The sequence below is a fragment of the Triticum urartu genome, chromosome 4A (genome assembly GCF_056163025.1).
Source record: "Triticum urartu cultivar PI428250 chromosome 4A, HENAU_Tu73, whole genome shotgun sequence".
Taxonomy (NCBI): domain Eukaryota; kingdom Viridiplantae; phylum Streptophyta; class Magnoliopsida; order Poales; family Poaceae; genus Triticum; species Triticum urartu.
This window is the reverse complement of record NC_141876.1, coordinates 559,990,650-560,006,642: the sequence shown is the minus strand read 5'-3', so window position 1 is coordinate 560,006,642 and position 15,993 is coordinate 559,990,650. Positions and strand designations below refer to the sequence as shown.

At 43.6% G+C, this 15,993-nt stretch overlaps 3 protein-coding genes across 3 annotated transcripts; all 3 read left to right on the top strand.

Moving 5' to 3' along the window:
• Positions 1-5,332: 5,332 nt before the first annotated feature.
• LOC125552772 (Ribosomal L32p protein family) lies at positions 5,333-7,662 on the top strand. The gene is made up of 3 exons (XM_048716436.2): positions 5,333-5,601; positions 6,206-6,279; positions 7,259-7,662. The coding sequence occupies exons 1-3, from the start codon at positions 5,416-5,418 to the stop codon at positions 7,335-7,337; spliced, it is 339 nt and encodes a 112-aa protein (XP_048572393.1). The 5' UTR covers positions 5,333-5,415; the 3' UTR covers positions 7,338-7,662.
• Positions 7,663-8,285: 623 nt separating this feature from the next.
• Positions 8,286-12,168, top strand: RPE (D-ribulose-5-phosphate-3-epimerase). Its single transcript, XM_048716439.2, has 9 exons — positions 8,286-8,587; positions 9,297-9,402; positions 9,648-9,788; positions 9,890-10,003; positions 10,590-10,668; positions 11,312-11,421; positions 11,501-11,557; positions 11,735-11,804; positions 11,889-12,168. Exons 1-9 carry the CDS (start codon positions 8,493-8,495, stop codon positions 11,936-11,938), a joined length of 822 nt encoding a protein of 273 aa, XP_048572396.2. The 5' UTR covers positions 8,286-8,492; the 3' UTR covers positions 11,939-12,168.
• Positions 12,169-12,323: 155 nt separating this feature from the next.
• On the top strand, positions 12,324-15,163 carry LOC125552773 (uncharacterized). The gene is made up of 2 exons (XM_048716438.2): positions 12,324-14,242; positions 14,920-15,163. The coding sequence occupies exons 1-2, from the start codon at positions 13,051-13,053 to the stop codon at positions 14,946-14,948; spliced, it is 1,221 nt and encodes a 406-aa protein (XP_048572395.2). The 5' UTR covers positions 12,324-13,050; the 3' UTR covers positions 14,949-15,163.
• Positions 15,164-15,993: the final 830 nt, after the last annotated feature.

The window sequence follows — 15,993 nt, the reverse complement described above, 5'->3', positions numbered from 1 at the left end:
ATTTCATATTTTTTGATAACTTTTGAACCGTTAAAAGTTTAGGGATATATATATATATATATATATATATATATATATATATATATATATATCATGTTCTTTCCAACATGCTGAGCTTGCCAAAGGATAAAATAAAAAAGAAAAAGTGAAAATCACCATGACTCTTGCATAAGGTAGAAGATAATAATAAAGGATAGGCCCTTCGCAGAGGGAAGCAGAGGTTGCCATGCGCTTTTATGGTTGGATGCATAAAATCTCAATGCGAAAGAACGTCACTTTATATTGCCCCTTGTGATATGAACCTTTATTATGCAGTCCATCGCTTTTATTACTTCCACATCACAAGATCGTATAAAGCTTATTTCTCCCACACCAATCAATCATACATATTTAGAGCAATTTTTTATTGCTTTGCACCGATGACAACTTACTTGAAGGATCTTACTCAATCCATAGGTAGATATTGTGGACTCTCATGGCAAAACTGGTTTAAGGGTATTTGGAAGCACAAGTAGTATTTCTACTTGGTGCCGAGAATTTGTCTAGCATGAGGGGGAAAGGCAAGCTCAACAAGTTAGGATCCATGACAACATACTTTATCTCGGGTATAAGAAAGACATAACTCATTACGCTGTCTTCCTTGTCCAACATCAACTCTTTGGCATGTCATATTTTAATGAGTGCTCCCAATCATAAAGATGTCAATGATAATATATCTATATGTGAAAACCTTTCTTTCCTTATTACCTCCTATTAATTGCAACAATGACCAAAGCTATGTCTGCCAACTCCCAACAATTTTTAATCATCATACTCTTTCTATGTGAAGTCATTACTCTCAATAAGATCAATATGAACCTTTTGTTTCTTTCTATTCTTTTCTTCTTTCTTTTATTCATCCAAGATCATGGCAAAATAATCAAGCCCTTGACTCAACACTAATCTTTATTATATATAGCTCACAGACTCGATTACAAAGAGAGATCATAAAGCAAACTCAAAACTAGATCATGCCATAAACTTTATTCTACTAGATCAAGATACTACTAATAGGATCGAACTAAGAAAAACGGTAAAGGTAGGAGTTGTGATTGTGATACGATACCGGGGCACCTCCCCCAAGCTTGGCAGTTGCCAAGGGGAGTGCCCATACCCATGTGATTATATCGCCTTGGTTGGTGAAGAAGGTGGAGGTCTTGTTGATGATGCAAGCTTGTCATCCATCTTCCAAGGCATAGGTTCACCATCATAGAAGGATGATCGAGTCTCCAGAATCCTCGAATCTGCAGCCAAACTCATTCTTTTGAATCTATATTCATACTCACAGTTTTGGTTTTGCAGGTCATAGATTTGGGCTTGGAGGTGCTCGATCTTCTCATATAGCTTGAAGATGGCCTCCTCGGTGTTCTTGGCATTTGGCTTGTAGTTGTTAGTGAATTCTGTGAGCATCGTGTGGCTAGCGTTGATTCCATGCTCCACCATCCCCTGGCACTTGAAAACTTGTTGCTCCATTGCTTCGAGCCTCGTCTCCACGCTTCCGGTTCCCTTTGGTCCCTCAACATCGTGGATGTGCAACAACCCATCACGCATCTCAATGCTTTGAGGGTGTCGCAACACCTCTGCGAGGTAAGGGTTGATGACCTTCTCGAAGAACTTGTCCTTGGAAGCACTTGGGGACGTCATGATAATCTAGATCTGTCAGAAAAACAGCTCGAAACAAGAATAGAGAATAATTGCGTGATACGGGAGTCAAAACCTTCGGGAGAATATATAATGAATTTTTACCGACCAAAATATGTATCGTGCAAGAAAACGGAGTCCGGAAGGCACACGAGGTGCTCACGAGGTAGGGGGGCGCCTAGAGGGGTAGGGCACGCCCACCACCCTCGTGGGGCCCTCGTGTCCTTCCCGGACTGCTACTTATTTTTCTATTTTTCTAAATATTCCAAAAAGAAGAAATATTGCCTTAAAAATTGTTTTGGAGTCGGTTTACTTACCGTACCACATACCTATTCCTTTTCGGAGTCTGAAACATTCCGGAAAGTGTCCCTTATGTATTCCTCCGGGGTTACGGTTTCAATAATATTGGTTTCAATATTTATGGGATTACCTGAGATATAATGTTTAATTCTTTGACCGTTTACCACCTTCGGATTTGTGCCTTCAAAGTTGTTGATCTTTATGGCACCGGAACGATAGACCTCTTCGATAATATAGGGGCCTTCCCATTTAGAGAGAAGTTTTCCTGCAAAAAATCTTAAACGAGAGTTGTATAGCAATACATACTCACCTACATTAAACTCACGCTCTTGTATCCTTTTGTCATGCCATATTTTAACTTTTTCTTTAAATAACTTGACATTTTCATAAGCTTGGGTTCTCCATTCATGAAGTGAGCTAATATCAAATAACCTCTTCTCACCGGCAAGTTTAAAATCATAGTTGAGCTCTTTAATAGCCCAATATGCCTTATATTCTAGTTCAAGAGGCAAGTGACATGCTTTTCCATAAACCATTTTATACAGAGACATACCCATATGATTTTTGTATACAGTTCTATAAGCCCATAATGCATCATCAAGTTTCTTGGACCAATTCTTTCTAGACCTATTAACAGTCTTTTGCAAAATTAATTTGAGCTCTCTATTGCTCAACTCTACTTGACCACTAGACTGAGGGTGATAAGGAGATGCAATTCTATGATTAACATCATATTTAGCAAGCATTTTACGGAAAGCACCATGAATAAAGTGTGAACTGATACGTCTCCAACTTATCTATAATTTTTGATTGCTCCATGCTATATTATCTACTGTTTTGGACTATATTGGCCTTTATTTTCTACTTTTATATTATTTTTGGGACTAACCTATTAACCGAAGGCCCAGCCCAGAATTGCTTTTTTTTGCCTATTTCAGTGTTTCAGATAAACGGAATATCAAACGAAGTCCAAACGGAATAAAATCTTCGGGAATGTGATTTTCTCACCGAACGTGATCTAGGAGACTTGGACCCTGCTTCAAGGAACAAAAGAGGCGGTCACGAGGGTGGGGGGCGCGCCCTCCTAGGGCGCGTCCCCCTGCCTCGTGGGCCCCTTGTTGCTCCTCTGGCGTACTTCTTCCTCCTATATATACACACGTACCCCCAAACGATCAGAAGAGGAGCCAAAAACATAATTCCACCGCCGCAACTTTCTGTACCCACGAGATCCCATCTTGGGGCATGTTCCGGAGCTCCGCCGGAAGAGGGCCATCATCACGGAGGGCTTCTACATCATCCTAGCCCCTCCGATGAAGTGTGAGTAGTTTACCTCAGACCTTCGGGTCCATAGTTAGTAGCTAGATGGCTTCTTCTCTCTCTTTGAGTCTCAACACAAAGTTCTCCCCCTCTCTTGTGGAGATCTATTCGATGTAATCTTCTTTTTGCGGTGTGTTTGTTGAGACCGATGAATTGTGGGTTTATGATCAAGTCTATCTATGAATAATATTTGAATCTTCTATGAATTCTTTTATGTATGATTGGTTATCTTTGCAAGTCTCTTTGAATTATCCGTTTGGTTTGGCCAACTAGATTGGTAGTTCTTGCCATGGGAGAAGTGCTTAGCTTTGGGTTCGATCTTGTGGTGTCCTTACCCAGTGACAGAAGGGGCAGCAAGGCACGTATTGTATCGTTGCCATCGATGATAACAAGAATGGGTTTATTTCATATTGCATGAATTTATCTCTCTACATCATGTCATCTTGCTTAAGGTGTTACTCTGTTTTCAACTTAATACTCTAGATGCATGCTGGATAGCGGTCGATGAGTGGAGTAATAGTAGTAGATGCAGAATCGTTTCGATCTACTTGTCATGGACGTGATGCCTATATACATGATCATGTCTAGATATTCTCATAACTATGCTCAATTCTGTCAATTGCTCAACAGTAATTTGTTCACCCACCGTAGAATACTTATGCTCTTGAGAGAAGCCACTAGTGAAACCTATGGCCCCCGGGTCTATTCTCATCATATCAATCTCCATCACTTTAATCTTACTTTGCTTTTTTACTTTGCTTTTACTTTTTATTTTGCATCTTTATACCAAAAATACCAAACTATTATATCTATCAGATCTCACTCTCGTAAGTGACCGTGAAGGGATTGACAACCCCTAATCGCGTTGGTTGCGAGTAGCTATCGCTTTGTGCAGGTACGAGGGACTTGAGCGTGGGCTCCTACTGGATTGATACCTTGGTTCTCAAAAACTGAGGGAAATATTTACGCTACTCTGCTGCATCATCCCTTCCTCTTCGGGGAAAACCAACACAAGCTCAAGACGTAGCAAGAAGGATTTCTGGCGCTGTTGCCGGGGAGTCTACGCAAAAAGTCAACATACCAAGTACCCATCACAATCCCTATCTCTCGCATTAAATTATTTGCCATTTGCCTCTCGTTTTCCTCTCCCCCAATTCACCCTTGCCGTTTTATTCGCCCTCTCTCTCTATCATCCCTCTCTATTTGCCTCTTGTTTGCTCGCGTGCTAGTTTGTTTGCTTGTCCTCATGGCTAGTCCTCTTTCTGCTCCTATGTCTCCCGAGTTTGAAGTCCTTCATTTCAAACAAAAGCAAGGAGAAAACTTAAAGGATGCTTGGTTTAGAATAATGGAATCTTATCGTAAATGCACCCTAGAAGTAAATTTCAGAATTTTGCTTCGCAATTTTTGTGTTGGGCTTAATATATCTCATAGACAACTTTTGGATTGTGTTGCCAAAGGCAATTTTATTGAAATTAACCCGAGTATCGCTCATGAAATTATGGAAAGGTATAGTAGGAACTTTACCTAAAAAAAAGGGGCCCCATCATACCCAAGAGGAAACACAAGTTTTTGAAAAAATTTGCGAAGTAACTAAGATTTTACAAAAATCTCTTGAACCTCTTAAGAGCGTTAGCGGAAATCTTCACCGCATGAATATGTTAATTACTCTTTACAATAAGCGGTTGGATTCTTTAGATCTCAAGATCTCTGAATATAAAGGGAAACGTAAGGAATCTCCCGGATTCGAGCATAACATCACTAAAAGAATTAAGAATCAAGATTGTAATACCTAGATCTATTCTCGCTTTTATGCCTAGCTAGGGGCGTTAAACGATAGCGCTTGTTGGGAAGATGGATGACGGATACTCTAACCAGCTGAGCTATGGGACCCATACGTATAATCATATTATTAAACTGATAAAAATAAAAATTATTGGATTGGATTAGAGGAAACGATGGCGAACCTTTAATTAAAACAAAATTTCTGTCGCTAACCATCCGATGATCCGATCCGCCGGATAAAACTGGACGGCCAGATCGGCGCCTCTCCCACTCTCCTCCTGACCTCGCCGAAACCCCCCTTCCAAACTCCCACTCCCCGAACCCCGAAGGCGATCCATGGCGGCGGCGGGTTGGCTCCGGCGAGCGGCATCGGCGGTGGCGTTGCCTCGCATGCCGTCTGGACTCACCATCATGCCACCCCCTCCCCCCGCTCCTCTCCCCGAGGCACAGTCCCTCGTGCTCCCCAGCCTCGGCGCCGCCATCGCCCCCGCGATGGAACTCATGGCCGTCCCCAAGAAGAAGGTCTCGTGGCTTATCCCCCCGTTTTATTCCGTGTTATTCTTGTCATTTACATGTGCATGCTCTGGTTTCGGTGATCTCTTTGCCTTTGCTGTCGCGTAGTACCAAGACTCTAAGAGGATGCACTCTAGGTGTTCGGTGAAATGCCTGGTGCGTAGAAACTGGAAAGTGAGACATGTCGAAATGTTTCACCAGAGGAACATAGTTGATAGCATTATGGTGCAGATCACCTGCTTGTTGATTACTTGGTAGTTCAGTGACAGATATAGTGTTTGGCGTTTAAGTCAGTTTCAGTTAGAGCACAAAGTCTTATTCAGGGGTATGTTTGTTTATACTGATGTTTGAAGACATAAGTTCTAGTATTCAAACATATTTTTCATTCATGTACATGCAAATTTGCCAAAATGTGATGAACAAATTGATATTAATATCAATATTACCAACATATGGAGAACCTACAATCTCACATCCTCAACACTACTTATTAGGATAATCATATTTTGGCCTACTATCTATGTGTTCTTCAGACAGACTGTTCTTTGGTTTCTGCCTGTTGTCCTTGTACATAATCACCATTGCTGCCCTCATTCTTTCTTGTGCATTTCAGATCTCGAAATATAAGAGGGGTTTGAGAAATGGGCCCAGAGCCCTGAAGCCTGTTCCAGTGATTGTCCGTTGCAGGTACAGTTAGAACTCGAGATATGCTTGTCGACGCTTCTAATTTGTTGTGTTCTTGCTAACTTTGTAATAAATCATTGTTGGATAAAAACAAATATCACATTTCCATGTGTAACAGTATTCTTGATTCTGATTGTTTTACTACTTAGTTAAACAACTGTTAGACTGGTTAGATGTAAAACCTGACTTTTAGTGATACAATTACCTTTTCGAATGTACAGAGAATATCTTATATGCCACTTTGAGTTTGTGTATGTCATATTTTCTATCGGAAAAACATATGGCACTGATGTTCCTTTTAATGCAACGCAGAGAAGACCAACATATGCTTTTTTGCTACCACTTTTATGGTCCAAATACAGATTAGTCTATAATAGGATCTCATATTTTTGTAGTGGAAGTGGTGTAGAACCAGGGTATTTTTATCTTTCCCCCACATTGATCGCTGAAAGTAGCATAGGTCATTGAAGCCACATGTTTCCTGTGGTACAAATACACAAATTGGCAAACTTGGATGTCATGGACATTTGACATTTCACAAGCTCTCAGTGGCATATAAGATATCCCCCCTAGAATGTAATGCTACCATTAGGCAGTAGCTACAAACTTTAGGTTTTAGTGGAGCCACAGAATTTCAGGCACCTTCAGAATTTCATAGGTTCAGACAGTAGGCCATGAGATGTTTGACATTTTACAGTATTACAAAATCATATCAGTTCTTCCCAGAGGATTCAGAAACTGCCTACCTCATCTCAGTTCCAGATTTGTTGTCCTTTGATCTGTGCTAGTAATATTTCTTTTCGTGCAAGTGCCTTCATGCCTTTGTTGTACGTCACCATTCGGGAATGCGGAACATAGAAAATGGATCCAGTGATCACTAGTAATGAGCATTTTTCAGTGCCACAAGCAAGCTACATCTACATGTCCCTGCTGTGGTATGTTGAGAAGGGCGTGACTGGATATGATTTTTGCGCTTTTTCAGGTGCTGCGGGCGAGTGAAGCTGCCGCACTTCTACTGCTGCAGCGGAGAAAAAGGGAACGCCGGTGACTCCAGCTCATAAGCACCGAGTTTGCGCATGAAGCCCTGGCAGAACATCGTAGTGCAATGGAAATCCCCAGTTATCGCTTTGTATTCTGCTGCTATCTCTTTGCGAGCAGTAAATTCTATGTAGACTTTAGTTTGGTTTTCGTAATTCCATGGCGAACTTAGTGTTGGTCTTTGCCAGGAGCGTGGATGCTCTCTGAGTTGAGTGATGGTTGATTATTATGTGTTGCTAACTTTCAGTATGTACGACGCCCCGTTGCTACATCAAAATAAAAGGAAAAAAAATGGTAGCATGTCTTTGTTTTGACCATAATATAGAACCCCAGTGTGAGAAAACTAAACTATTGTTCTGTTTCGTATGGGGGAAAAATGACACTCCCTCCTATCCGAATTAATTGACTAGAGGCTGTGTCAATTAATTCGGATCAGAGGTAATAAATTGTTTTGACCACACAGAATCCTAGTGTGAGAAAATTATACTCCCTCCGCTCCATAATATAAGAACGTTTTTGACACTAGTATTTTATTATGGGACGGAGGAAGTACTTACTTTTTGTTCCGTTTCATATTGGGGGAGAAGACAATAAATAGGGTTTGGTTGTGGCCGTGTGTTGTCTGCACTGATAAATTGGCGTGTATATCGTACCCCCTCCCTCCCTCCCTCCCTCCCTCCCTCCGGAATTAGTTGACGTATCTAGCACAGACGGAGTATGATGATCCGGTCCCTGTGGCGCATCAGGAAAGAAAGAGATGCCGCGGGGAGATCCGGGTGCCGTTTCTGTCCATTCCGTGCGCGGCACGGGCGATGGTGTGCCGCGGAGGCGCACGGCGCACACACGCACCCAGGGTAGGCGACGAAACGGCGGTCGTTGGCCTGGCTCTGGCTCGGCCGCCAGCCCGACACCAACCAAAACAATCCCCCGAACCGGCGGAGCGTGCCCCCGAAAAGGCGTGGAGACGCTGCGATCTCTGTGTGGCTACGGGGTCAGCGAGCAGATAACGAGACGGAGCCGTCGTGAGGCTGCGGCTGCGCCCGGCGATTCCCCCCTCCCCGCGCCTAGCCCCCACCAAATCGGCAGCGTTTCCATTCCATTCCGCCAGAGGCAGAGCGGCAGCGCGAGCGAGTTTTGGTTGGTGGACACAGACAGACAAGACGAACACGGCGGTACAGATGGCGTCCCCGTCCTCGTCGCTCTGCTCCAGCCTCGGCTACCCGCGCGCCGCCTCCCTCGGCGCCCGCCGCCGCGCCGGCTTCTCCTCGTCCAGGTACGCCGTCCACTTCCCCTCCCCTCCCCGCCGCGCCTAGGCCTTTTCTCCTCCCTCCCTGTATGCCTGTATCCGCGCCCGCACCGCGGGGTAGGTGGGTAGGTGGCACGCCGCGCCGGGGGCGACTTCGATCCCCGTTTGGTTCGGCGGCAATCTCGAGCTCCTTGTTCCGTGACCAGACCGATGGCGCCGAGCATCAGAGCCTGTGCGCGTCCAAATGGGCTGCGCGGCCGCCCTCGGTGTGGCGCGTTCTCGGACGGAGTTGGTGGTGCTGACCCGAGCTCAAAGTGCTCGGGGATCGAGCAACCCCTGTGTACGCACCAATTTAGCTCATCATCGCAGGCAGGGCAGCTAGAGGTTGGTTTTGTGCCATGGGCTTCTGACGAAAGGGTTCGAGTTTGGGGGAGCAAGCATCGGGGAGGGATGTCTGTTCCATCTTAGCAGCGTGTGCCTGCTTGTGTTGACCGACCATTTTCTGTCTCGTCAACCGAAACCATAGAGAGGGAATTTAGACTCTGAAAACGATGATAGATCATGCTTGCACAAGCTTAAGCTGTTCCTTAAGCTCTTTGTTCGTGTTGCCTGTTAAGAAGGGAAGGGGCAAGGCAAAATTTCTGGTCAGGTCACCTGTTGATGACCACATATTGGTTTGGGTGTCAGTCTCGTTTGGTTCTGAATTCTAGACTTTGTTTTTATTCATGGTTTCCAGGAAGCTATTCCAAGTGAAGGCATCAAGGGTCGACAGTTTCTCCAAGAGTGACATCATTGTGTCCCCTTCCATTCTCTCTGCAAACTTCGCCAAGCTTGGTGAACAGGTCTGTTGACATACTAACATCCACTGCACCACAAAGCTCTGACATGATCACTCCACTGAACATGAATTATTAATGTCTGGAAGAATGATTCTAGTGTGCTATCGGTCCCATAGCTTGATAGTATGATGAATTGGCTGTATGGACCAACACCTGCATGACACAAATTATCATCCAAAATGCCACTGCAGTGTAGCGTGCTGAAATTATAGTTCACACTCATCTTTTGACAGTGTTGATATTACTAGGTAAAAGCTGTGGAGGTGGCAGGATGTGACTGGATTCATGTTGATGTCATGGACGGTCGCTTTGTGCCAAACATCACGATTGGACCATTGATTGTTGATGCTCTGCGTCCAGTGACTGATCTTCCATTGGATGTGCATCTGGTACTTATTGAGAATCCTGAGTGAAGTTCTTAGTGTTTGTGTGCTGTAGTCTCACCCCCATTAACCCTTCTTATTATGGTGTTTGTGATTTTTAATTGCAGATGATTGTGGAACCTGAGCAGCGAATTCCTGATTTTATCAAGGCAGGTGCTGATATTGTTAGCGTCCACTGTGAGCAAACGGCAACCATCCATCTGCACCGAACAGTCGATCAGGTAAACATTGGCTGAATGTCAATCCACATGTTAATATTTCAGATAATAGAGTTGAATGCCAACAACTTCAACTATCTTTTTGAGTCTATGTCCATCTCTCACTTTTTATTTGCTCCTTGATAATTTTTGTTGTTTAGGTTTGATGTAGTTGTGCAGATGGTTTCAGTCAGTAGTATACTTGACAATTATGCTGTATTTTCTGTTCATTCATGAAGTGTGAGTCCCTTCTGAATTGAGTGAGGTTTTTGTGTTATATTAGCTGGATTATCACTAGGCTACTATCGTAGGAGGAGCACATGTTCGACTTCCTAGCGTCTTAGTGTTACACCTACAGCTGATACATTCCTTGATGCTTGTAATGTCGGAACACTTTGCACACCAAGTCCTTTTCTAGATCTTTTATTATCCTAGTAGTGGTAAGGGCTGTAATATGCCTGTATCCCTCTTACCTGCCTAACTGTAGTTTGACCTGGATACCATATTCATTTTCTGAGCTACAACTAAATGGCTGATGCTTGTGAGTAATTTTATTTTGATGTCACAGAAAAAACCAGATTGATTGTATTCATCTCATACATTTTGCCAGATTAAAAGTCTAGGAGCAAAGGCTGGAGTTGTTTTGAACCCTGGGACCCCACTCAGTGCGATAGAATATGTACTTGAATGTAAGAATTCTTCTCTCTACATTACTGATGGTATCTCGGGATGTGCTTAATGTTTGGAAAATCAATTGATGGTACTAGATTAGTATTTAACACTAAAATGGTGACTCACGAAAGATTGGTGTTGGAAGAAGCACAAAACCTAATCAGAATATGTATGTGATTCTGTAGATCGGGCTAGTCACTCGTACTATTTAGCTACTCATCATGGTTTTCTTTTATCAGCATAGGTATAAGTATAGCTAGCGTTCTAGTTAAGATGAAACTTGTACTGCTTCTGGTGGGAATTTGTGACAATTTTCACTACATGATCATCTCGACTTACTTGACTATCCACATGTACTCACATGGTGTTCCTTGGATAAGATTAATTAACGGGATTCAAAGTGAAAGTTCCAAGGCTTTCTTAGTGTAACATAGACTCTGCACCTTTTTTACTTATTTCCATGTAACGGTATTCTGCCTTGGTTAAGACTAATTGCAGTAAAACTTAGTTGCGTTTCTAACTGTGTCTTACGCTCGACAAGTAAACATGTCTGTAGTTTATAACTAGACTGAACAAGACATATATCATCTTTCATGATTATCTTGAGCATTCACCATGTACTGACAGCTGACAAGCTATTGCATTTGTTTGCCTGTGCAGCTGTTGATCTGGTATTGATTATGTCAGTCAACCCTGGGTTTGGTGGGCAAAGCTTCATTGAGAGCCAAGTAAAGAAAATTGCTGATTTGAGAAAATTATGTGAAGAGAAGGTATATATCCCTTATGTTTTGTAGGTATTCTTACGCCCCGATGTTTGAAATGCTCAAATTCAATTTCCTAATGTTGTAGGGAGTGAACCCCTGGATTGAGGTTGATGGTGGAGTCAGCCCCAAAAATGCCTACAAGGTGACCTAGTTTTTTCCTCTGTTGTTAGCTCACCACTAGTTCTTGTTCTGATTTTCCTATGATACCAATTTCCTTGTGCTCTCTCCTATGTGGACAAGCCTGTGTCATAGTCCTATATTAACAATTTTATTCAGCCAGGTGCTGATTTCATTTCCCCTTCACTCTACTAAATGATAGGTCATTGAAGCTGGCGCGAATGCCCTTGTTGCTGGTTCTGCGGTTTTCGGAGCTAAAGACTATGCTGAAGGTATGGCTCTTTCCAGCGACATCCATTTTCGATCTTGTACCCTGTGAAGTTCTTAGATATTAATTCCATCTCGCGAATATGCAGCTATCAAAGGAATCAAGACCAGCAAAAGACCTGTAGCCGTAGCAGCATGAAGAACCGGAGTATGAGCTTGTTGTTACGCTGTGTAACATCTTTTTTTCTTCACCATTGTCGTGGTTTGCAATGCATAGGTGCCTTTCACTGTCAAGCCATACGTTGTATCACAGAGATCACCATCATCAGATAGGGAAAAAGAGGCAGCACAGAAAGATAATTTTCCTTTTCCAGTTGTCTGCGACTGCGAGGATGCACATATATATCTTTTGTACTCCCTCCGTTTTTATTTACTTCGCATATTAGAGTTGACTGAAGTCAAACTTCCTAAAGTTTGACCAAGTTTATAGAAGAAAATATAAATATTTACCATAACAAATTTATACTATGTGAAAGTACATTTGATAATGAATCTAATGGTGTTGATTTCTTATTGTATATGTTAATATTTTTGTCTACAAACTTTGTCAAAGTTTATAAAGTTTGACTTTGACCAAAACTAATATGCGGAGTAAATAAAAACGGAGGGAGTACTATGTCCACTCCATGACAAGGGCAACGAACGACGTGTCCTGTGTGATAACATTACCGCGAGCTCAGGATTGTTCATGATTAAGTAACCCCTCCTCTCATCTTTCATCTTTGTACCATCAGTCCAGTGGTCCATGGTAATTGCCTGAAGAAAACCTTGCTGATATACAAAGCAAAGCAGGCATCCATTTGATCTGTGTTCAAATAATAATGCTCAAACGGCCAGCGGAAATTGCACATTTCATCCGTGTTCTCCTTATCGTATTGCCTTGTAGTGCTATCCTTTTTCTTTGAGTGATCCATGCACAGTTTTTTTAGGAAAACATTCGCATCTGTGTTCTCCTCATCGTATAGTTTTTTTTTGAGGGGTCCTTATGGTATAGCCGTACTCTCTCCTTGTGACTACCAAAACATTTAGCATCTCAAAAAAGAAAAAGAAAAACATTAGCATCTCGGCCTCCCTGAAGCCCAAGAGCAAAGCGAAATTGGCCCAGCGGTCCAGCCTGTTCACACGAGCCCATTCAGGACGCAGAAACCCCACTCCTCCCACTCGCAACTCCACGCCGCGGCGGCGCTGCTCCACCACTCCCCCGCAAATCCCTCGACGGAAACCCCAATCCGGCGACGCGACGGCGGCCCAATGCCCCCCACGACGAGCCTCCCTCTGGCGCAGCGCGGCCGCCACTCGCCGCCGGCGCTGGTCGACGACGCCATGAGGGAGATCTTCCTGCGCGTCCCGGCGGACGACCCCAAGACCCTCGTCCGCGCCGCCGCCGTCTGCACGACCTGGAGCCGCATCCTCTCCGACGTCATCTTCACCCGCGAGTACCGCGCCTTCCACGGCGCGCCGCCCGTGCTGGGCTTCCTCCACAACACCCACCACGAGAGGTCGTGGGGGAAAGGGAGGAGCAAGCAGCACGAGGAGTACCTGGTCTCCAACTTCGTCTCCACCGCGTCCTTCCGCCCGCCGGCCTGCCACGAGCGCCGCCACTGGCGCGTCCTCGACTCCCGCCATGGCCTCGTCCTCTTCCACACCCCCAAAAGGGACGAGGACTTCGTCATCTGCGACCTCGTCACCTATGACCGGTGGAGGATCGACGCCGCCCCCGAGTGCGCGGAAATCATCTGGAATCGTGAGGACGAGGACGATGACGAGGACGAGGAAGAGGTCGAGGGAGTAACCTGGAATGCTGCAGTGCTCTGCGCCAAGGATGGATGCAACCACCTCTACTGCCATGGCGGCCCTTTCCTTGTGGCCCTCGTCGGCTCCGACGAGGATCAGGAGATCACCTTTGCATCTGTATACTCATCACAGACTGATGAGTGGAGCGACATGATCTCCATTGAGGAGCCGAATGCCATCGAGATGACTGGGCAAATTGGCGTTGTTGGAAATAAGGTCTATTTCCAATGTGAATGTACCCAAAGTATTGTGGAGTACAACATGGGTGAGGAAGAACTATCGGTGATTGATCCAATATTTGAAGACGATAATGAGGACATACCGGCCATTGGACTCTTGGGGATGGAGGATGGCATGCTGCTGTTCGCCACCGTGCTGGAGCCTAGACTCTACCTATGGTCAATGGAGGCTGGCTCCAATGGAGCTGCGCCATTGGCACAGCGCAGAGTCATTGAGCTCGCACCGTTGCTCCCTTGTCGTGCCCTCTTGGATGTGTCAGTGGTTGGTTTTGCAGAAGGTGTTGGTCTCATCTTCCTGAATACAGAGGCTGGGTTGTACACAATTGAGCTCAACTCAGGCCGAAGCAAGGAGGTACATAGAGCGACATCTTTCAAAAGAGTCATGCCCTACACAAGCTTCTATACTAGAGGTACGAAATATGCACATTTAGTCATGAACACTAAACACGCCATTCACTAGCTTTAACTACGTTGATAAGTACTCCCTCTGTAAAGAAATATAAGAGCATTTAGATCACTAAAGAAATGATCTAAACGCTCGTATATTTCTTTATGGAGGGAGTATGTAGAGATTTTCTTTCATTTTTCTACGTAAATAGATAGACATTTATGTGTAGAGTTCCCAGTAGTTGTGTGGAGCCTGCCTTAGGCAGATAACCAAGCAGCTTACCAAAGAAATCCATGCTGATTGTGTGCTTGGTGCTGCATGTTTCGCTTGCTGCTCTAGTATATATGCTGCACTAATTAGGCCTTATGGGTAGGTTATCCTAGCCAAACTTTGCTGATCAGGCCCCAGCATTGCCAAGAGCAGTTTGCATACAGGTTATGTGATCGGAGCTCTGGTTGGTGTGTGTGTGTGTGTGTGTGCGTGCGCCACTGAACACTTGCGCAAGGGAAGGAGAGGATTTCCTTGATGTGTGTCTCCGACATTATAGTAGTACATATTGAATCATACCGTGATGTGGATGTGTCCTGTTATTTCTTGGTTCATTTGGACAGCTAGAGTTGAAGTTATTTTAAGGGACAAAATGTGCTCCTCTTGTGCTCATCGGAACATCTTATGAAGCTTTGTTTTCTTATGGTGCAGCTTGGGGGAGAATGCCGACCTCTGACTAAGCTACCTGTTGGTGCTACTGCTACATCAGTATAATCAAATGGCGTCAAAACGATGGATCTGTTTGCTTTTGCTGCCCAGGAAGAATTTGTACCACTGAACTTCGGTGTCTTCTTTTGCTGGATGTGTTGGATTGTTCGGTCAGGGTGTATGCGCTTTTGTTCTGTTTGTGCTTGTGCCAAAACTTGAGTCCGCAGTCACTGTGTCCGTAACACCAGCAGGGTATTTATGTGTTTTATCTAAGGAATTAAGGTAAGGAAGTAGAACATGATCAATTGTGACAGTAACTTATGAGTGTAGACTTAAAGTACCTAAATTTTAAGGAGACGGAAACCATGGACGCCGACCAACGAAAATTCACTATATCAAGAGAGATTACAAGTGCCGGGGGTATGCAACTGATCAACTTATCCCGTGTAGCGGCTTACAATATATATATATATATATATATATATATATATATATATATATATATATATATATATATTGTGTCTACCATAGCTTGCCACAGAACTAGTTAAGTGTCCCTAAACTTTTAACGGTTCAAAAGTTATCAAAAAATATGAAATAAATATGAGAGCATCTCTCTAATGTAATAAGATGATCCAACGGAGGGATTGTCAAAATATGCATCTATGTGTCCTCGGCAAAAATAATAAGCATTTCAGCTCACTGCGACATAAATATATACTGAACTATTTGTTTTTTTGTCCAAGACACATACAGTCGTATTTTTTTAATCTCTCCGTTGGATCATGTTATATTATAGGTGTGTTGGTTCAGTATTTTTTTTAGAATTTTTGAGAACTTTTGCACCGTTGAAACCCTTAACTAGTTCTGTGGCAAGCACTTGTAGAAAATCCTCTTGCCGCAGAACTAGTTAAGGGTTTCAACGGTGCAAAAGTTCTCAAAAATTCTGAAAAAAATACTGAACCAACACACCTATAATATAACATGATCCAACGGAGGGATTAAAAAAATACGACTTTATGTGTCTTGGACAAAAAAACAAATAGTTCAGTATATATTTATGTCGCAGTGAGCTGA